The 16,154-nt window shown below is 55.9% G+C and overlaps 1 protein-coding gene and 1 pseudogene across 2 annotated transcripts; both read left to right on the plus strand.

Moving 5' to 3' along the window:
* The first annotated feature begins 251 nt into the window (after positions 1 to 251).
* Positions 252 to 5,199, plus strand: PNMA8B (PNMA family member 8B). Its single transcript, XM_003915756.4, has one exon. The coding sequence runs from the start codon at positions 963 to 965 to the stop codon at positions 3,483 to 3,485; it is 2,523 nt and encodes an 840-aa protein (XP_003915805.2). The 5' UTR covers positions 252 to 962; the 3' UTR covers positions 3,486 to 5,199.
* On the plus strand, positions 3,495 to 5,203 carry LOC103880134 (annotated as a pseudogene). Its single transcript, XR_641022.4, has one exon. The product of XR_641022.4 is annotated as an uncharacterized LOC103880134 (transcript).
* Positions 5,204 to 16,154: the final 10,951 nt, after the last annotated feature.

A 16,154-nucleotide genomic window follows, 5' to 3' on the forward strand; every position in this document is an offset into this window, starting at 1 on the left:
CCCAGCACTTTCAGAGGCTGAGGTGGGCGGATCACTTGAGGTTAGGAGTTTGAGACCAGCCTGGACAACATGGTGAAAACTTATCTCTACAAAAAATACAAACATTTGCCAGATGTGATGGTGTATGCTTGTAATCCCAGCTACTTGGGAGGCCTGTCATCCTTGCTACTTAGGAGGCAGAGGCAGGAGAATCGCTTGAACCTGGGAGGTGGAAGTTGAAGTGAACCATGATTGTGCCATTGCACTCCAGCCTGGATGATAGAGCAAGACTCCATCTCAAAAACAAAACAAAACAAAACAAAACACCACAAAAACAAAACAAAAAAACCCTTTGAGGTAGGGACGATGGTTGAGATATAAACCTACCAGCTGGGCTACAGAGCCAGATTCATATAGAGTAGGGGACAGCCTCATAGCCAACAAGGGACAGAGAAGCAAATGCATGTTTACAGTAGCTATGACTGACGTTCACAGGCCCCAGTCTGCTGTCCCTGTCACGGGAAATGCTTTCTTGCAAAATTCATGGCAGGTCTAACAATCATGCATATGCTCAAAGTGTGTGCAAAACCACAGGATTTATTGTGCATGCATAGTTCAGAATACAGGAACGTGTGTGGGAGTGAGGGCGGGTGCCATTGAGTGGGGCCTGTACCCTGCAAGTGAGGCCCATATATCCTGAATGGTGTCTTGCTCACAGATGGCGCCTGGGCCCCCCATTTGGTACTGAGACCGGTATACTGTGAATGAGGCCAGTATCCTAAGTCGTGGTCCCACGCTACAAGGCCAGTGCCCCTTGATTTAGGCCTATATAATCCTGAATTCCACCTGGCCACTGGAAGGGGGAATTGTAACCCCCAGTGAAGCCTGTACCCCCTGGAAGGAGGCTTCATATCCCCTGAATGAGGTCGGGTCTCCTCGAATGATTTCTGGCCCTCTGTGGTTTCGGCGTTTTTTGCTGGTTAATGAAAGTGGTGCTTCCAGGCCCCAAGTCCTTCTCATTGGGACCTTTAAGAGAAGCGTCTCAGGCCACAGCGACGCAGACCCCAGCTCAAGGCTGCACCGTTGCCATGGAGACGGTTGGGCGGGGGACAGGGGAGGGCGTGCGGCTTCGTCTGCGCAGGCGCAGGCCGGAGCAGCCGCGTCGCAGCGGAACTGCTGAGATTCAGGCCCAGGGTGCGCGCTCAGACGCCGCGCGAGCGCCAGGCAAGCGGCGGCTCCCACCTCCCACGCCCCTCCAGGTGCACTCGGCGCCGCCCCCCTGCACCTGGTCGCGGTGCCGAGTCACTCAGGCCTCTGTCAGAGAGGGAGGGAGCTGCCCTGGAAAGCAGACACGTAAGCTCCCTACGGATCCTCAGACAGCTCTGGAGAGGGGTCCCGGGGCAGGGTCACTGCGTCCAGCCGGCCAGCAGGTAGCTAGAACCCCCGAGGCCCGAGCCCCACTCCAGCCTTGCCACATTCACCGGAACCGGGACTCTAAGCCCTGCGGGTGGCTTGCCAGGGTTGCATTGACACCGTGCGCTGCAGCCCACCCTATCTCGGGCTCCCTGCTGCTCCAAGATCAGCGCCGAGGGGGCTGCACCATGGCCATGAGCATTTTGCAGGACTGGTGCCGGAGCCTGGACGTGGACGCGCATAGGGCCCTGCTGGTCACCGGCATCCCGGAGGGCCTGGAGCAGGCAGACGTTGAAGCCGTCCTGCAGCCGACCCTCCTGCCCCTGGGCACGTTCAGGTTGCGACACATGAAGGGCTTGATGAACGAGAAGGCCCAGGCCGCCCTGGTGGAGTTTGTGGAGGACGTCAGTCACGCTGCCATTCCCAGGGAGATCCCAGGCAAGGACGGGGTCTGGAGGGTTCTGTGGAAGGACCGTGCGCAGGACACGAGGGTCCTGAGGCAGATGAGACGCCTGCTGCTGGATGACGGACCCACGCAGGCCGCGGAGGCTGGGGCCCCCGGGGAGGCGCCCACCCCTCCAGCTTCGGAGACCCAGGCCCAGGATTCTGGGGAGGTGACAGGGCAGGCTGGCTCGCCTCTTGGGGCAGCCAGGAACGCAAGGAGGGGCCGTCGGGGTCGTAGAAACAGAACCAGACGCAACAGGTTGACCCAGAAGGGCAAGAAGAGAAGCCGAGGAGGGCGGCCGTCTGCTTCCGCGAGGAGTGAGGCTGAGGACTCTTCCGATGAGAGCCTGGGCATCGTGATCGAGGAGATCGACCAGGGGGACCTGAGCGGAGACGAGGACCAGAGTGCGCTGTACGCCACGCTCCAGGCGGCTGCCAGGGAGCTGGTTAGGCAGTGGGCGCCCTGCAGCTCGGAGGAGGAAGATGGTCCCCGCGAGTTCTTGGCTCTGGTCACTGTCACCGACAAAGCGAAGAAAGAAGAGGCAGAGAAGGAGCCAGCTGGGGCCGAATCCATCCGCTTGAACACCAAAGAAGACAAAAATGGCGTCCCCGACTTAGTGGCCCTGCTGGCTGTGAGAGACACCCCGGACGAGGAGCCGGTGGACAGCGACGCTTCGGAGAGCGACTCGCAGGAAAGTGAGGACCAAGAAACAGAGGGGTTGGATAATCCTGAGTTCGTGGCCATTGTGGCCTATACCGACCCGTCGGACCCCTGGGCCCGGGAGGAGATGTTGAAAATCGCTTCTGTCATCGAGTCTCTAGGCTGGAGCGACGAGAAAGACAAGCGAGACGCCCTCCGACAGGTCTTGTCCGTTATGTCCAAAGACACTAACGGGACCCGCGTGAAGGTGGAGGAGGCGGGCCGCGAGGTGGACGCCGTGGTCCTGCGCAAGGCCGGGGACGACGGGGACCTCCGGGAGTGCATTTCCACCTTGGCGCAGCCAGATCTCCCTCCCCAGGCGAAGAAGGCTGGGTGTGGCCTCTTCGGGGGCTGGAGCGAGCACGGTGAGGACGAGGGGGGCCTTCTGGAGCTGGTGGCGCTCCTGGCTGCCCAGGACATGGCGGAGGTGATGAAGGAGGAAAAAGAAAACGCCTGGGAAGGCGGGAAGTACAAATACCCCAAAGGCAAACTGGGGGAGGTATTGGCGCTCCTGGCCGCCCGGGAGAACATGGGGTCCAACGAGGGGTCAGAGGAGGCTTCGGACGAACAGTCCGAGGAGGAGTCGGAGGACACCGAGAGCGAGGCGTCGGAGCCCGAGGACAGGGCGTCCAGGAAGCCCCGGGCCAAGAGGGCGCGCACCGCCCCCAGGGGCCTGACTCCGGCCGGCGCGCCCCCCACCGCGTCCGGGGCCCGCAAAACCCGCGGGGGCGGCCGAGGCCGAGGCCGGGGCGTCACTCCCGAGAAGAAAGCCGGGAGCCGGGGCTCGGCCCAGGACGACGCCGCGGGAAGCCGGAAGAAGAAGGGGAGCGCGGGCGCCGGGGCCAATGCCAGGGCAGGCGAGGGCAAGGGCCAGGCGCCCACTGGATCCAAGGCCGCACGCGGGAAGAAGGCCCGTCGGGGCCGGAGGCTGCCCCCCAAATGCCGCTAGTGGCCCCCCAGGAAGCCGCCCAGGCTGCGAGCAGGCCCCGCAGGGCGCCTGCCCGAGTGTGGCCCCCGCCCTCCCCTTCCCTTTTCCTGCCCTCCGCAGACGCGATCTCCTCGCTTCACTGCATGCCCGGGCCGCGTTTTGCCGGCGTCACGTTTCCCTCTCGGGCCCTAGTGGGCTCGGAGCGCCAGCGATCCCGACGGAGGAAGCCCGAATGGGAGGAGGAAGGAGAAGTGGGCGCCTGAGGCAGCAGCCCAGGGCCGAGATGGGGACGCGCTGAGTGGACCAGGGTTGGGGGGCCCGGGTCGCCCCCGCAGGGTGTGTGTGTGGACGCCAGGCACCTGCAGAGGCGAGCAGGGCTCTTCGTGGCGCTCTCGGGGCCTGCGCCTGGCAGGGACTGTCGGCCGCTGTCGCCCCTACCCCAGTCTGACTCTGCCCTGGGTCTGTGGTGGAGGCTCGGTCACCAGCTGCGCAGCGCGTGCCAGGGCACAACTCTCAGCGAGGGGAGGCCCCAGCTCCCAGCCAGGGAAAGAGATGATTCCAGAAAGGACAGGCTGAGAGACAGAAGGCGGTTGGGAAGGGGAGGAGGAGGAAAGGGGAGAGGAACGGTGGGGGAAGGGAAGGAGGAGGAGGAGTGGGAGGAGGAAGAGCAGAGGGAAGACCATGCCAGCCCTGCCCACCGGGAAGCCCCTGACACACAGGAACCAGCTCCAGGCCAAGGCCACCTGCCCCGACCACAAGTTGAATTTGTCACTCAAACTGCAGTGTTTCCCAACATTCTAATTATTTGTGGAGGTGTTCCATTTGGGGTAATTCACATAAAATCCAGAGTTTTGGCTCTTCTGGGCTGCGTGGGCCCTTGCCCCCTCCCATAGGTTGTGGCTACCCTGGTCCTCTCTATCCTCTGGAGCTGGCCCATCGCTCAGCACTGGCCTTGCAGCACTTACTAAAGGCCTTGAAAATGCCTGGGTTCACCCCCTGAGTGAATTAAAGCCAGAGGGGCCTCTGAAGGGCACTGTGAGAGACAGAGGCTCGCCTGGGCAGTGCAGAAGCCACCCACGTGTCCCTCCTTACAGGGAATGAAATGACCTGGGGAGGAAACCCCAGCCCTTCCCCAGAGCTTCCAGAGTAGGCGGCCAGTACTGTGAGGCTTCACCACCTGCTGTCCCAAGCAAGCTTGAGTTGTGTGTGAGTCCGCGCCGTGCTGTCCTGTACCGTATGCTTCAGCTCCCCCAACCCCTGCTGAGCTTGATTTTTCCCTAAATATCAGTCTCCACGGGACCCCACATTCGTTCATGCCTTCTTGTCCCTAGGGTAATGTGTGTGTTTCCTCGTCCCAATTTCTATCCCTTGGCAGTGAGGAGCCCATCGTGCCAGGGGGCCCTGCCCTGCTTGTCCCTGGGAAGGAATGGGGGGCCTGGGTGTGACCTCAGAGCCCGGACCAGACTGTCCCAGTCCCATGTCAGGGACACCCAGATGCAGATGCTGTCTGAGACCTGCTGCAGGGCGTGGGTGCTCCTCCCTGCTTGGAGGCTGTTCCTGGATGGCGACCCACCCACTGAGGACCAGGCCAGGTGCGCCTAGAGCTGGGCACAGCAGCCTGTGGTGTTGCCTGTGGGTGGAGAGGGCCCCAGGTGTGCTTCTCCCGTAGCGGTCCTAAACTTCTGTCCCTGTGCACTGTGTCACCTGGATCATCCAGTAAAGTGAAATTCAGCACTGTGCTCTCTCTGTGCTCTGGGCGATGGGACAGGGGGAACGTGGGAGCGTGGGCCACAGATGTCCACGGTCTTGACTGTGGTTTGCCCAGAACGCCTGGGAACTGTCCTGTCACTAGTTTACATACACTGTCCTTTGCTGCTTCAGGCTCCCTGCCTGACTCTCCCTACCCAGCAGCAGCATTTCACCCCTTGCAGATCTGAGCCAGCTTCCACTCCCACCCTTGACACCTCCCCACTTCCAGCCTCAGGCCTCAGCCTCAGCTCAGAAGCCCCTGGACATCCATGGAGACCCTGCCCAGCCAATCGCCACCATAGCTTCCACCCAGATACACTCTGCGAGGCCACAGCTGCATGTACCCACCCCCCAGCCTCCACCCCTAGCCTGCGCCCTGGACCTCAGCCTCAGCCTTCCATCCTACCTGAGTTTTCTGCCTCCCTCCATCCCGTGTCCCCCCCCACCACACATGGCTGCCAGAGGAGTCCTCTCAGAAGTCACACCTGGGGGTCTGTTCAACTGGGGTCTGTTCAACAACATGCTTTGAGCCGGGCGTGGTGGCTCAAACCTGTAATCCCAGCACTTTGGGAGGCCGAGACAGGCGGATCACGAGGTCAGGAGATTGAGACCATCCTGGCTAACACGATGAAACCCCGTCTCTACTAAAAAATACAAAAATCTAGCCGGGCGAGGTGGCGGGCACCTGTAGTCCCAGCTACTCGGGAGGCTGAGGCGCAAGAATGGCATAAACCCGGGAGGCGGAGCTTGCAGTGAGCTGAGATCCGGCCGCTGCACTCCAGCCTGGGCAACAGAGCGAGACTCCATTTCAAAAAACAAAAAAACAAAAAAAAACCATGCTTTGTTCAACTAGGTAATCACACGGGACAAATTGGATTTAAATGTAATTAAGATTAAATAAAATTACACATGCATGTCCTCAGTCTTCCCAGCCACGTCACAAGTGCTCAAGAGCCACACGTGGCCAGTGGCTACCACATTGTACAGCGCTGGTGCGGGACATTGCCACCATTGCACGCAGCTCTCCTGCACAGCTCAGGTCTACACACTCTACCCCCATCTCACCCTCTGCCTCGTTTCCCCCTGCCCTCTCTGTGTCTCCTGTGGCTTCAGCCACCCAGGTCTCCAGGGCACACCAGGCATATTCCTGCCTCAGGGCCTTTGCACTGCTCTTCCTGCAGCCTGGAGTGCCTTTCCTCGGGCTATAGGCGTGGCTCCCACCTTCGAGACATTCAGACCTTTCTTCAAATGTCACATTCCCAGGGAGGGCTTCCCTGACCACCTATAAAAATGTAACTCTTTCTGGCAGGCCAGGCACGGTGGCTCACGCCCGTAATCCCAGCACTTTGGGAGGCCGAGGCGGGTGGATCATGAGGTCAGGAATTCAAGACCAGCCTGGCCAAGATGGTGAAACCTTGTCTCTACTAAAAATACAAAAATTAGTCTGATGTGGTGGTACACACCTGTAATCCCAGCTACTTGGGAGGCTGAGGCAGAAGAATCGCTTGAACCCGGGAGGCAGAAGTTGCAGTGAGCCGAGATTGGGCTGCTATGCTCCAGCCTGGGTGACAGAGCAAGACTCCGTCTCAAAAAAAAAAAAAAAAAAAGTAACCCTTTCTGCACTTCCTCCCTTTATTTTTCAGAGCTGTGACTGCCCCCGGCACACTCATTTGTTTCTCAGTAGCGCGCCGACTGTACTTGTCAGGGAGGTTAATAGAGGAAATTGGTGACTGGGGTATTGCAATCAGGAAGTGCAAAAACAGGGAGGTCGGTTTGTCCCAATATTAGCAATGCAGGGAGCTGCTCCCTCCCGAGGGCTGGAGTAGCCACGTGGGAAATGCTGCTGGTCAGAGTCTGGTTAGGGCCACTGCAGCCCTAACATTACCCCAAATGGCGTCCCTTTCCTCCTGCTTTCCAACTGCCCCCAGCGCCCCGTGGTCTCGCAGCCCCTGCAGAGGACCTTGAGCTGTGACTGTGGGGACCTATGCGGCATGGGGGCAGGTGGGCGTGGCGGGGAGAGGCGCCACAGAGCGGCTCAGGGCCAGCTCCGTAGGGAGAAAGTGTGTCTTGGCCTGTCCCGTTCGTGTCCACAGCCCCAGCACCGTGCCTGGCACGAGGCGGCTGCTGTTCCTTGTTGAATGACTGACGGTCGGAATGAACCACGTGGACTGGGGGAGTCAGACCCCAGACACGCCTGGTGGGGAATGTGCTGGAAAGAAATATTGTTTTCATTCCCTCATTCCTGGAGGGAGTGTTCCCGAGGGGATGGGGAGGAGCGTTTGCGGTCGAAGCAGCAGCTGCGTAAAGGCCTTGAGGTCCGGCAGGGAAGGGTCCCGGCGCACAGAGACCAGCACAGGCATCAGCAGCCGGTCTGTCCCGCTCGTGGAGCCTCTGGCGGCGGGTAGAGCGGAGCGCGGCTGCCCCCTCCTGGGAGAGAAGGCGACAGTCCGGGAGGAGCCCGCAGCGCCATCCGCGCAGTCCATGAGATTTATCCAGGGCAGGTGCGTCCCAGGCCCTGTTCTAGGTGTAGGAAACAGGACCCTCCCGCAGGGAGCATGCGGTGGGGATGTTGGGGTTACGCTCCCTAGATGAGGACGAAATCCATGCATTAGGGGATGAGACCTGAAACAAAAGTCCGGCAAGCAGGGGCCCGAGGAGGACCGGGACAGGAGAGGGTTTACAGTCGTCATAAAAGGGGCGGCCTGGGAAGCCCTCACTGAGAAGATGACAAGTGTGGCGCGATCACGACTCACTGCAGCCTCGAACTGCTGGGCTCAAGCGATCCTCCCACTTCAGCCTCCCTCTGGAGTAGCTGGGACCACAGGCACGCGCCACCAAGCCTCGCTACTTTTTGTGTTTTTTTGTAGAGACGGAGGAGGTGCAAAGACCCGAAGGAGGTGCGGCCGCGGTTGCCTGGGGGAAGTGCATGACCCAGGTGTAGGAAGAGCCAGGGCAAAAACCCCAGGCCAAGGATATGACTATAGGGGGTTATTAGCGTGTAATTACTGCCCCTCCCGTGGAGCGGAGGCAGTGACGCCAAAGAAGTCCGCCTGCCCCCATGGTGGTGCTGTCTGGCTGGATTTTCCACCTGAGGCAGCAAATGAGCATGAAGAGGTCGCTGGAGTAGGGCGTGCAGACTGGCAGGGCCTTAGGGTCTCGTTAAGCGCTGGGGAGCCATGGAAGGGATTTGAGCAGGAGAGGGAGAGGTTTGTGCTTTAGGTCTGCCGTGCGCAGGGTGCAAGGCTGGAGCAGGAGGAGGCTGGGGCAGGAACCTGGCGGACAGGCCTAAGGCTGGACCGGCTCAGGGTAGTGGGGATGGCAGGAAGTGGGTGAAGAGTTTTCAGGAGGGTGATTTCAGCTGACCGGGTGACTGGCAGGCTGAGGTTTTGTGTGTGTGTGTGTCTGTGTCTGTGTGTGTGAGTGTGTGTCTGTGTGTGTGTCTGTGTGGATCTGGATCTGGGGGTGGACACATTCGAATGTATATGTCTGTGCGTCTTTATTTGGCTCTGTAGAGAGGAGGGCAGGATGAAGGAGGGAAGAGGATGAAGGCAGGTTTTCACCCCCATTTCCCAGATAGAGAAACCAAGGCTCAGAGAGGCAAGGAAGGGAGCTCCAACCCACGTTTGTCTTACTCTACGGCCCCCTCGAAAAATCGGCCCTCCCGATCCCAGGGGAGGGACAGAATGGTCCCCCCCCCGAGGGTGAGGCCAAGGTATCCTGGGGTCCAGACCCCAGACCCTCCCTCACTCCTTCCCTTTTTCCCCTCCCCCCGCCCCATCCCACCGCGAAGCATCCTGGGGTCAAGATCATTTCCTCTAGAGGCTGAACGTGTCTTGGCCCCTCCGCCTGCTTAAGCGGGAGATGAGCGATCCCCAGACTCCTGGGAATGTGGCCACGTCCTAGAACTGCCAGGAGGGAAGAGGGGCCGCAGACGACGACCCTTCCGGTTGCCCCCACAACCTACGACTCCAGAGCGGGCGAAGAATCCGCGCGAGTTGCGGTGCCCGCTGATTCCACCAGGGGGCACCCCAGTTCCGCCGTTTAAAATCGTGCGGGCCATGGCGCTTCCCCAGCGCTCGGGGTGCTCTGGCCACTGGCACAGCACCTTAAAGGGACAGGTCTCCCTGGTCTTTGAACGCCAGGCTGGGGAAAGCGGACTTTCCTGCAGGACAGCGGTTCTCAAAGTCAGGTCCTGGTCCAGCTGCGTCAACGTCTCCTGGGAACTAGATACACTTTCTCGGGCCCACCCTAGACCTACAGAACCCCTTTGGGGGTGGGGCCCAGCAAGCTGCATTTTCAAAGGACCCCTAGGTGCCTGCGATGCGGGACCAGTTTGAGAACCACGGCTGTGGGGTTTGATGGTCTCTAGGACCCCTAGGGTCGCGGTTATCAGTCCCGGCTGCCCATTAGAATCACCCGGGAAGCTTTAGGGACTGTTGCTGCCCCAGCCGTGCCCTGCACCATTCAGAGATTCCGAGAGCGGCTCCCGTGTGCAGGCTGGACATGGGCTCTGGGTCTTTCCAGGGGCAGCCGGGGTGGGGACCGCTGCCCTGGGGTCCCTGTCAGGGCTGAGGTGTGCCGTGAAGAGCTGGCCGCCGCTGATACGTAGCAAAAATAAGACGAGATGACCTCACAAACACATCACACCCTCTTCAGTCCCCTGGGCAGTGCTGGGAGGAAAGTTCTGCTATGATCCCCATTTCCCATGAGGATGTGGAGGCACTGAGAGGTCAAGTAATCAGCCCAAAGTCACACAGCTTGCAAGGGGCAGTGCTGGGGGAGTCAGGCAGCGAGGCTCCAAACCCGTCCTCCCATCTCTAACACATTTCCTCTTCTCTTGTCACACCCTGTGAGCCTGGGAGGAAGAGCCAGAAAGCACCCCCCATCCCTATCTCAGGGTAGCATCTCTCCCCTTCATGTCTGTGTTCTGGAATCACCTGTGGCCTCTCATTTTTCTCTTTAGTGACAGTGAGGGGTGGCTGGACTGGTCCAGATGAAGGCTGACCTGGAGTCAAGTCTCTGGTTTTCCGGGGCATTTGAAACCATACCCCAGAGGCATCAACTGGCTACCTCGGGGGAACTGGCCCTGCAGACTCCATTTGAAATGCCCTTGATTTGAAAATATTGGCGCCTCTGTTACCATCTCACCTCAAGTTACCCAAGAGCTCCTTGCACCCCTGGGGCCTTGCTGGATGTCACACTGAAGATGCTGGGAATGGAGTGCAGAAAATGTTATGTCCACTCAAGGGGGAAACAGAGGCTCTAGTGGGAGACAGATTTGCCCAAAGTGTCGGGAATACTCAGAGGGGGTGGGAGGATCAAAACCTTGTGTGTGATTGACACGCGTGTCTCTGAGAGTATGTGTGTGTGTACACTTAGGGGTGTGTGTGTGAATCCATGTCTGAGAGTCCCAGTGTGCACACAGTTGTGTGCTTGCCCCTCGGCCATTAGGGTGTATATGGGTGTCTGTGTCTGTGTGAGTGAATGTGTGTGTGCATGAGTAGGTGTATATGTCTGCACACAGCGTGGGTGTCTGTATTGATCTGTGTTTGTACATAGGCTTGTACGCATGTGTGCATCTAGACTGATGAGTCTTGGAGCATGGTGTTTAAAATTGTGGGTTTAGGAGTTTGTGGACACTTTTTTTGAGACAGAATTTTGCTCTTGTCGCCCAGGTTGGAGTGCAATGGTGCAATCTCAGCTCACTGCAACCTCTGCCTCCCAGGTTCAAGCAATTCTCCTACCTCAGCCTCCTGAGTGGCTGGGATTACAAGCGCCCACCACCACGCCTGGCTAAGTTTTGTATTTTTAGTAGAGACAGAGTTTTGCCATGTTGGCTAGACTGGTCTCGAACTCCTGACCTCAGGTGATCCACCCGCCTCGGCCTCCCAAAGTGCTGGGATTACAGGCATGAGCCTTGGTGCCCGGCCTGTGAAAACTTTTCTGTGTGCTGCTGTGTGTCTGTGTATCTGTGACTCTGTGAATGTACGTGTCTGTGGCATGCCAGCACGTGTATGTTTGTAATTGATGGGGAGGAGTCTCTGGCCATAATGTGTGTGCATGTCTGTGTCTGTATGTGCATCTGTGAGCCCTTGTACGGGCCATGGCTTGTGCGTGTGTGTGTGTCACTGAGGGAGAGAGAACAGTCCTCTCACGGGGTGGGCAGATATGAATTAAATCCACACCCCTCACTTGGAATCTGATTTGGTTCCGTCATTCAGGGCCCAGCCCTACCCCCACTGTCTTCCTTCCTACCCAAGTCACCCTGGTTCCAGGACCAAGAGACAGAGAGATACATTCAGCTGGTTTCCTGCAGGATTTATTGGAAAAGGCCATAGCATGCCTCCTAACTGAGCCCTTGAGACAGGGCTCCCCTGTCCCAGCTGTCTGAACCTCTCCTAATGTCTCTCACCATCTCCGCTTCTCCCATATCCTCCCACCTTGCAGATCCCCAGCAAGATGAGGCCTCCTTGGTCTATGGGAAGCAGTCCTCCCACACTCAGCCTGGCACCCAGAGCCTCCCCCACAGACGGCTCCAGAGATGTTCCCTGCTGTATTAGTCCATTCTCGCACTGCTGTAAAGAACTACCTGAGATTGGGTCATTTATAAAGAAGAGAGCTTTAATTGGCTCATGGTTCTGCAAGGCTGCATGGGAAGCATGCTGGGGAGGCCTCAGGAAACTTACAATCACGGAGGAAGGCAAGGGGAAGCAGGCACGTCCTATATGGGCTTAACAGGGGGAGGGGAGGGAGGTGCTACACACTTTTTAACAACCAGATTCATGAGAACTCACTCGTTATCAGGAGAACAGCAAGGGGGAAATCCTCCCCCATGATCTCATCACCTCCCACCAGGCTCCTCTTCTAACACTGGAGATTACAATTCGACATGAGATCTGGAAGGGAACACAAATGCAAGCCGTATCACCTGTGCAGTCAAGGCTTCACTCAGAAGATCTGGGACCAGACGTGGCGGCTGACGCCTTTAATCCCAGCACTTTGGGAGGCCGAAGCGGGCAGATCATGAGGTCAGGAGATAGAGACCACCCTGGCTAACACGGTGAAACCCCATCTCTGCTAAAAAAAAAAATACAAAAAATTAGCCGGGCGTGGTGGCACAAGTCTGTAGTCCCAGCTACTTGGGAGGCTGAGGGTGGAGAATTGCTTGAATCTGGGAGGCAGAGGTTGCAGTGAGCCAAGATTGCACCACTGCACTCTCCAACCTGAGCAACAGAGCGAGACTCCATCTCAAAAAAAAAAAAAAAAAAAAAAAGGGCTTGGACTGATCAAACCCTGCACAGTTCAAAAAAAAAAAGTGGGGGTGGAGGGATACTAACCCTTTGCCCAGATCCAGGATATTCTAACCTCTAGAATATCCTGCCTGATAAGAATATCTTTACCTGGGACCTTGGGCCACACCAGGTAGTTTGGGCTAATGTTACTTATTTATTTATTTATTTAGAGACGGAGTCTCGCTTTGTTGCCCAGGCTGGAGTGCAATGGCGTGATCTCAGTTCACTGCAAACTTCACCTGCCGGGTTCAAGCGATTCTCCTGCCTCAGCCTCCCAAGTAGCTGGGATTATAGGCACCCACCACCATGCCCGGCTAGGTTTTGTATTTTTAGTAGAGACAGGGTTTTGCCATGTTAGTCAGGCTGGTCCTGAACTCTTGACCTCAGATGATCCTGCCTTGTCCTCCCCAATTGCTGGGATTACAGATGTAAACCACCACACCTGTCCGAATGATTTTATTTATGCTGAATGCCTGTTTTTGTTTGCCTGGGTGCCTTGGGCCATGTGATGTCAGTGTGACCTCCAGAGGGGCTGGAGACTGCATACCTAAGGTCAGCCCCCAGGTATTCCATGCCTATGTGATCTACCCCCAATAAAAGCCAAGGCTTGGGTGAGCCTCCCTGACTGGCAATAGCCCAAGTGTGTTGTTACACGTCATTGCTGGGAGACGTAAGCACTGTCCACACAACTCCACTGAAAAAAGACAACTGGAAGCTCGCGCCGGATCTCTCCTGGATCCTGCCCTATACGTCTCTTCCCTTCTCTACTCTTCCCTGTAATAGACTGTAACTGTGAGCACAGCTGCTTTTCTGAGTTCTGTGAATCTTGGGTGGTCTTGGGGGAGCTCCCTACACCATCTGCCCAAACTCATGCCTGGTAGTGGGCACAGCTGGAATTCAAGCCTGTGTCTCTTTAATCCCTTGTTGGTTCTAAGAGGAAAACACAGGTAGGATTTCAGATCTGGGCAGAGGAAGGCGGTGAAGAAGGGGAAGAAACTCTTATTCAGTCTTTGTTCCCTCGGTTCCATGACCACAAAGAGGTGCTGCCTGAAACCCTTCCATCTTAGTTTTCACAGAGAACGTTTTCCCTTGTGGGCTCGTAGCCTTCTCTCTGTACAGAGGATCCCTGTTCCCTCAGATAATTCACAATCACGTCTGCTTTTTTTTTTTTTTTTTTGAGACAGAATCTCGCTCTGTCACCCAGGCTGGAGGGCACTGGAGCGATCTCAGCTCACTGCAAGCTCCATCTCCCAGGTTCACGCCATTTTCCTGCCTCCCAAGTAGCTGGGACTACAGGCGCCCGCCACCTCGCCCGGCTAATTTTTTGTATTTTTTTTTCAGTAGAGACGGGGTTTCACCGTGTGAGCCAGGACGGTCTTGATCTCCTGACCTCGTGATCCGCCCGCCTCGGCCTCCCAAAGTGCTGGGATTACAGGCGTGAGCTCCCGCGCCTGGCCCAGTCTGCTTTTTAGAAAAGTCTCCTGGTTCATTAAAAAATGAAGATGTGTCAAAGCATTTCAGTGACACCACTGAACGGTGGTATAATTTAATCAGTGCCATTTAGCAAATGATGGCTTTAGTACACACAAAATGTAAAGCGACATAACCACCGTGGTGCACGAGATGATTGGGTTGTTAAAGAGCGAGGATTTCGGCCGGGTGTGGTGACCCTTTCACCCTTTATTTGATAAAAAATAAAATACTCCCAACAACCTATGTAAGTGTCTGCATAGGTGTCTGTATTAGTATTTATTATTATCTTTTGAGACAGAGCCTCACTCTGTTGCCCAGGCTGCAGTGCAGTGGCACAATCTCAGCTCACTGCAACATCTGCCTCCCAGGTTCGGGTGATTCTCCGACCTCAGCCTCTTGAGTAGCTGGGACTTCAGACTTGTGCCACCACGCCTGGCTAATTTTTTGTATTTTTAGTAGAGATGGAGTTTCACCATGTTGGCCGGACTGGCCTCAAACTCCTGACCTCAGGTGATTCGCCCGTCTCAGCCTCCCAAAGTGCTGAGATTACAGGTGTGACCCACCGCAACTGGTTGTACCTTTTCTCAGTCATTGGATCTACAGCCCAACCCAATGCAGCATGATCTCATCTTCACTGAGGTTCTGAGTGGACATGAACTTTGAGAGACACAATTGAATGCAATTCAACACAGTACAGCCCTATTCTAGAAGCTGGGGGCACACCAGGGAGCAGAACAGATAGAAAGTCCCCACCCACAGAGCTGATGGTCTATTGAGAAGACATGGACAATAAACGGGGTAAAGAAATAAGCTATCTATTGTGTCAACCTGAGAAAAAGACATCAGAGAAACATATCTTCTGATAGCAGGAATGTATTCAGGAGCAAGCACAAAGGATTGTAATCCAGGATGCAGGACTATGGCAAGCCACAGATGCGTCTGAGGAGCGGGGACAAAGGGAGGTTTTTTTTGGGCAAAAAGAGAAGCTCACATAAGCTGCTTGAAAGCAGAGTTTATTGATTTCAGAGGCTCAAAACCAGAGTTGGTGTGATTGGTGGAGATGCTGTTACCGGGTAGGTGTTGTTTCTTTTCTTTTTTTTTTGAGATGGAGTCTCGCTCTGACATCCAGGCTGGAGTGCAGTGGTGCGATCTTGGCTCACTGCAACCTCCACCTCCCAGGTCCAAGCGATTTTCCTGCCTCAGCCTCCTGAAGAGCTAGGATTACCGGCATCCACCACCACGTCCGGTTGATTTTTTTGTGTGTATTTTTGTTTTTGTTTTTGTTTTGTTTTGTTTTGTTGAGACGGAGTCTCTCCCTGTCCCCCAGGCAGGAATGCAATGGTGTAATCTTGGCTCACTGCAACCTCCACCTCCTGGGTTCTATCGATTCTCCTGCCTCAGCCTCCCAGGTAGTTGGGATTACAGGCACACGCCACCATGCCTGGCTAATTTTTGTATTTTAGTATTGTATTTTTAGTGTTTCACCATGTTGGTCAGGCTGGTCTTGAACTCCTTATCTCAAGTGATCCCACCCACCTCGGCCTCCCAAAGTGCTGGGATTATAGGCGTGAGCCACCATGCCTGGTCCTTTTGTGTGTATTTTTAGTAGAGATCAGGTTTCGCCATGTTGGCCAGGCTGGTCTTGAACTCCTGACCGCAAGTGATTTGCCTGCCTCGGCCTCCTTTGCAAAGTGCTGGGATTACAGGTGTGAGCCACCGCACCCCGCTACTTCCAGGTATTTTTGATGCATGTAAAGTATATATGAATATATGCATTTTTTCCTTACTTTCTACACAAATAGTAGCATCCTATACATAATGATCCTTACGTTGCTTTTTCCACTTAACATTGTAGTTTGGACATCTTTATCAGCACATTGAGACCTTCCTCATGCCTTTTTTTTTTTTTTTTTAAATTACAATTGTGTAGTATTACACTGTATGAATCAACCATATTTGAAATCAGTCCCGTTATTGGACATTCAGGTTCTTCTCTATCTTTTCTCTTGTTTTTTGTTTTGTTTTGTTTTGAGATGGAGTCTTGCTCTGTCGCCAGGCTAGAGTGCAGTGGTGTGATCTTGGCTCACTGCAACCTCTGCCTCCCAGGTTCTAGCCATTATCCTGCCTCAGCGTCCTGAGTAGCTGGAATTAATAGGCGCGTGCCACCATGCCCAGC

This window comes from Papio anubis, chromosome 20 (assembly GCF_008728515.1).
Source record: "Papio anubis isolate 15944 chromosome 20, Panubis1.0, whole genome shotgun sequence".
In the NCBI taxonomy this organism is placed as follows: Eukaryota; Metazoa; Chordata; class Mammalia; order Primates; family Cercopithecidae; genus Papio; species Papio anubis.

Excerpts from the sequence above, each read along its gene's own strand:
- PNMA8B (XM_003915756.4), top strand. The coding sequence starts at position 963 with ATGAAAGTGGTGCTTCCAGGCCCCAAGTCCTTCTCATTGGGACCTTTA.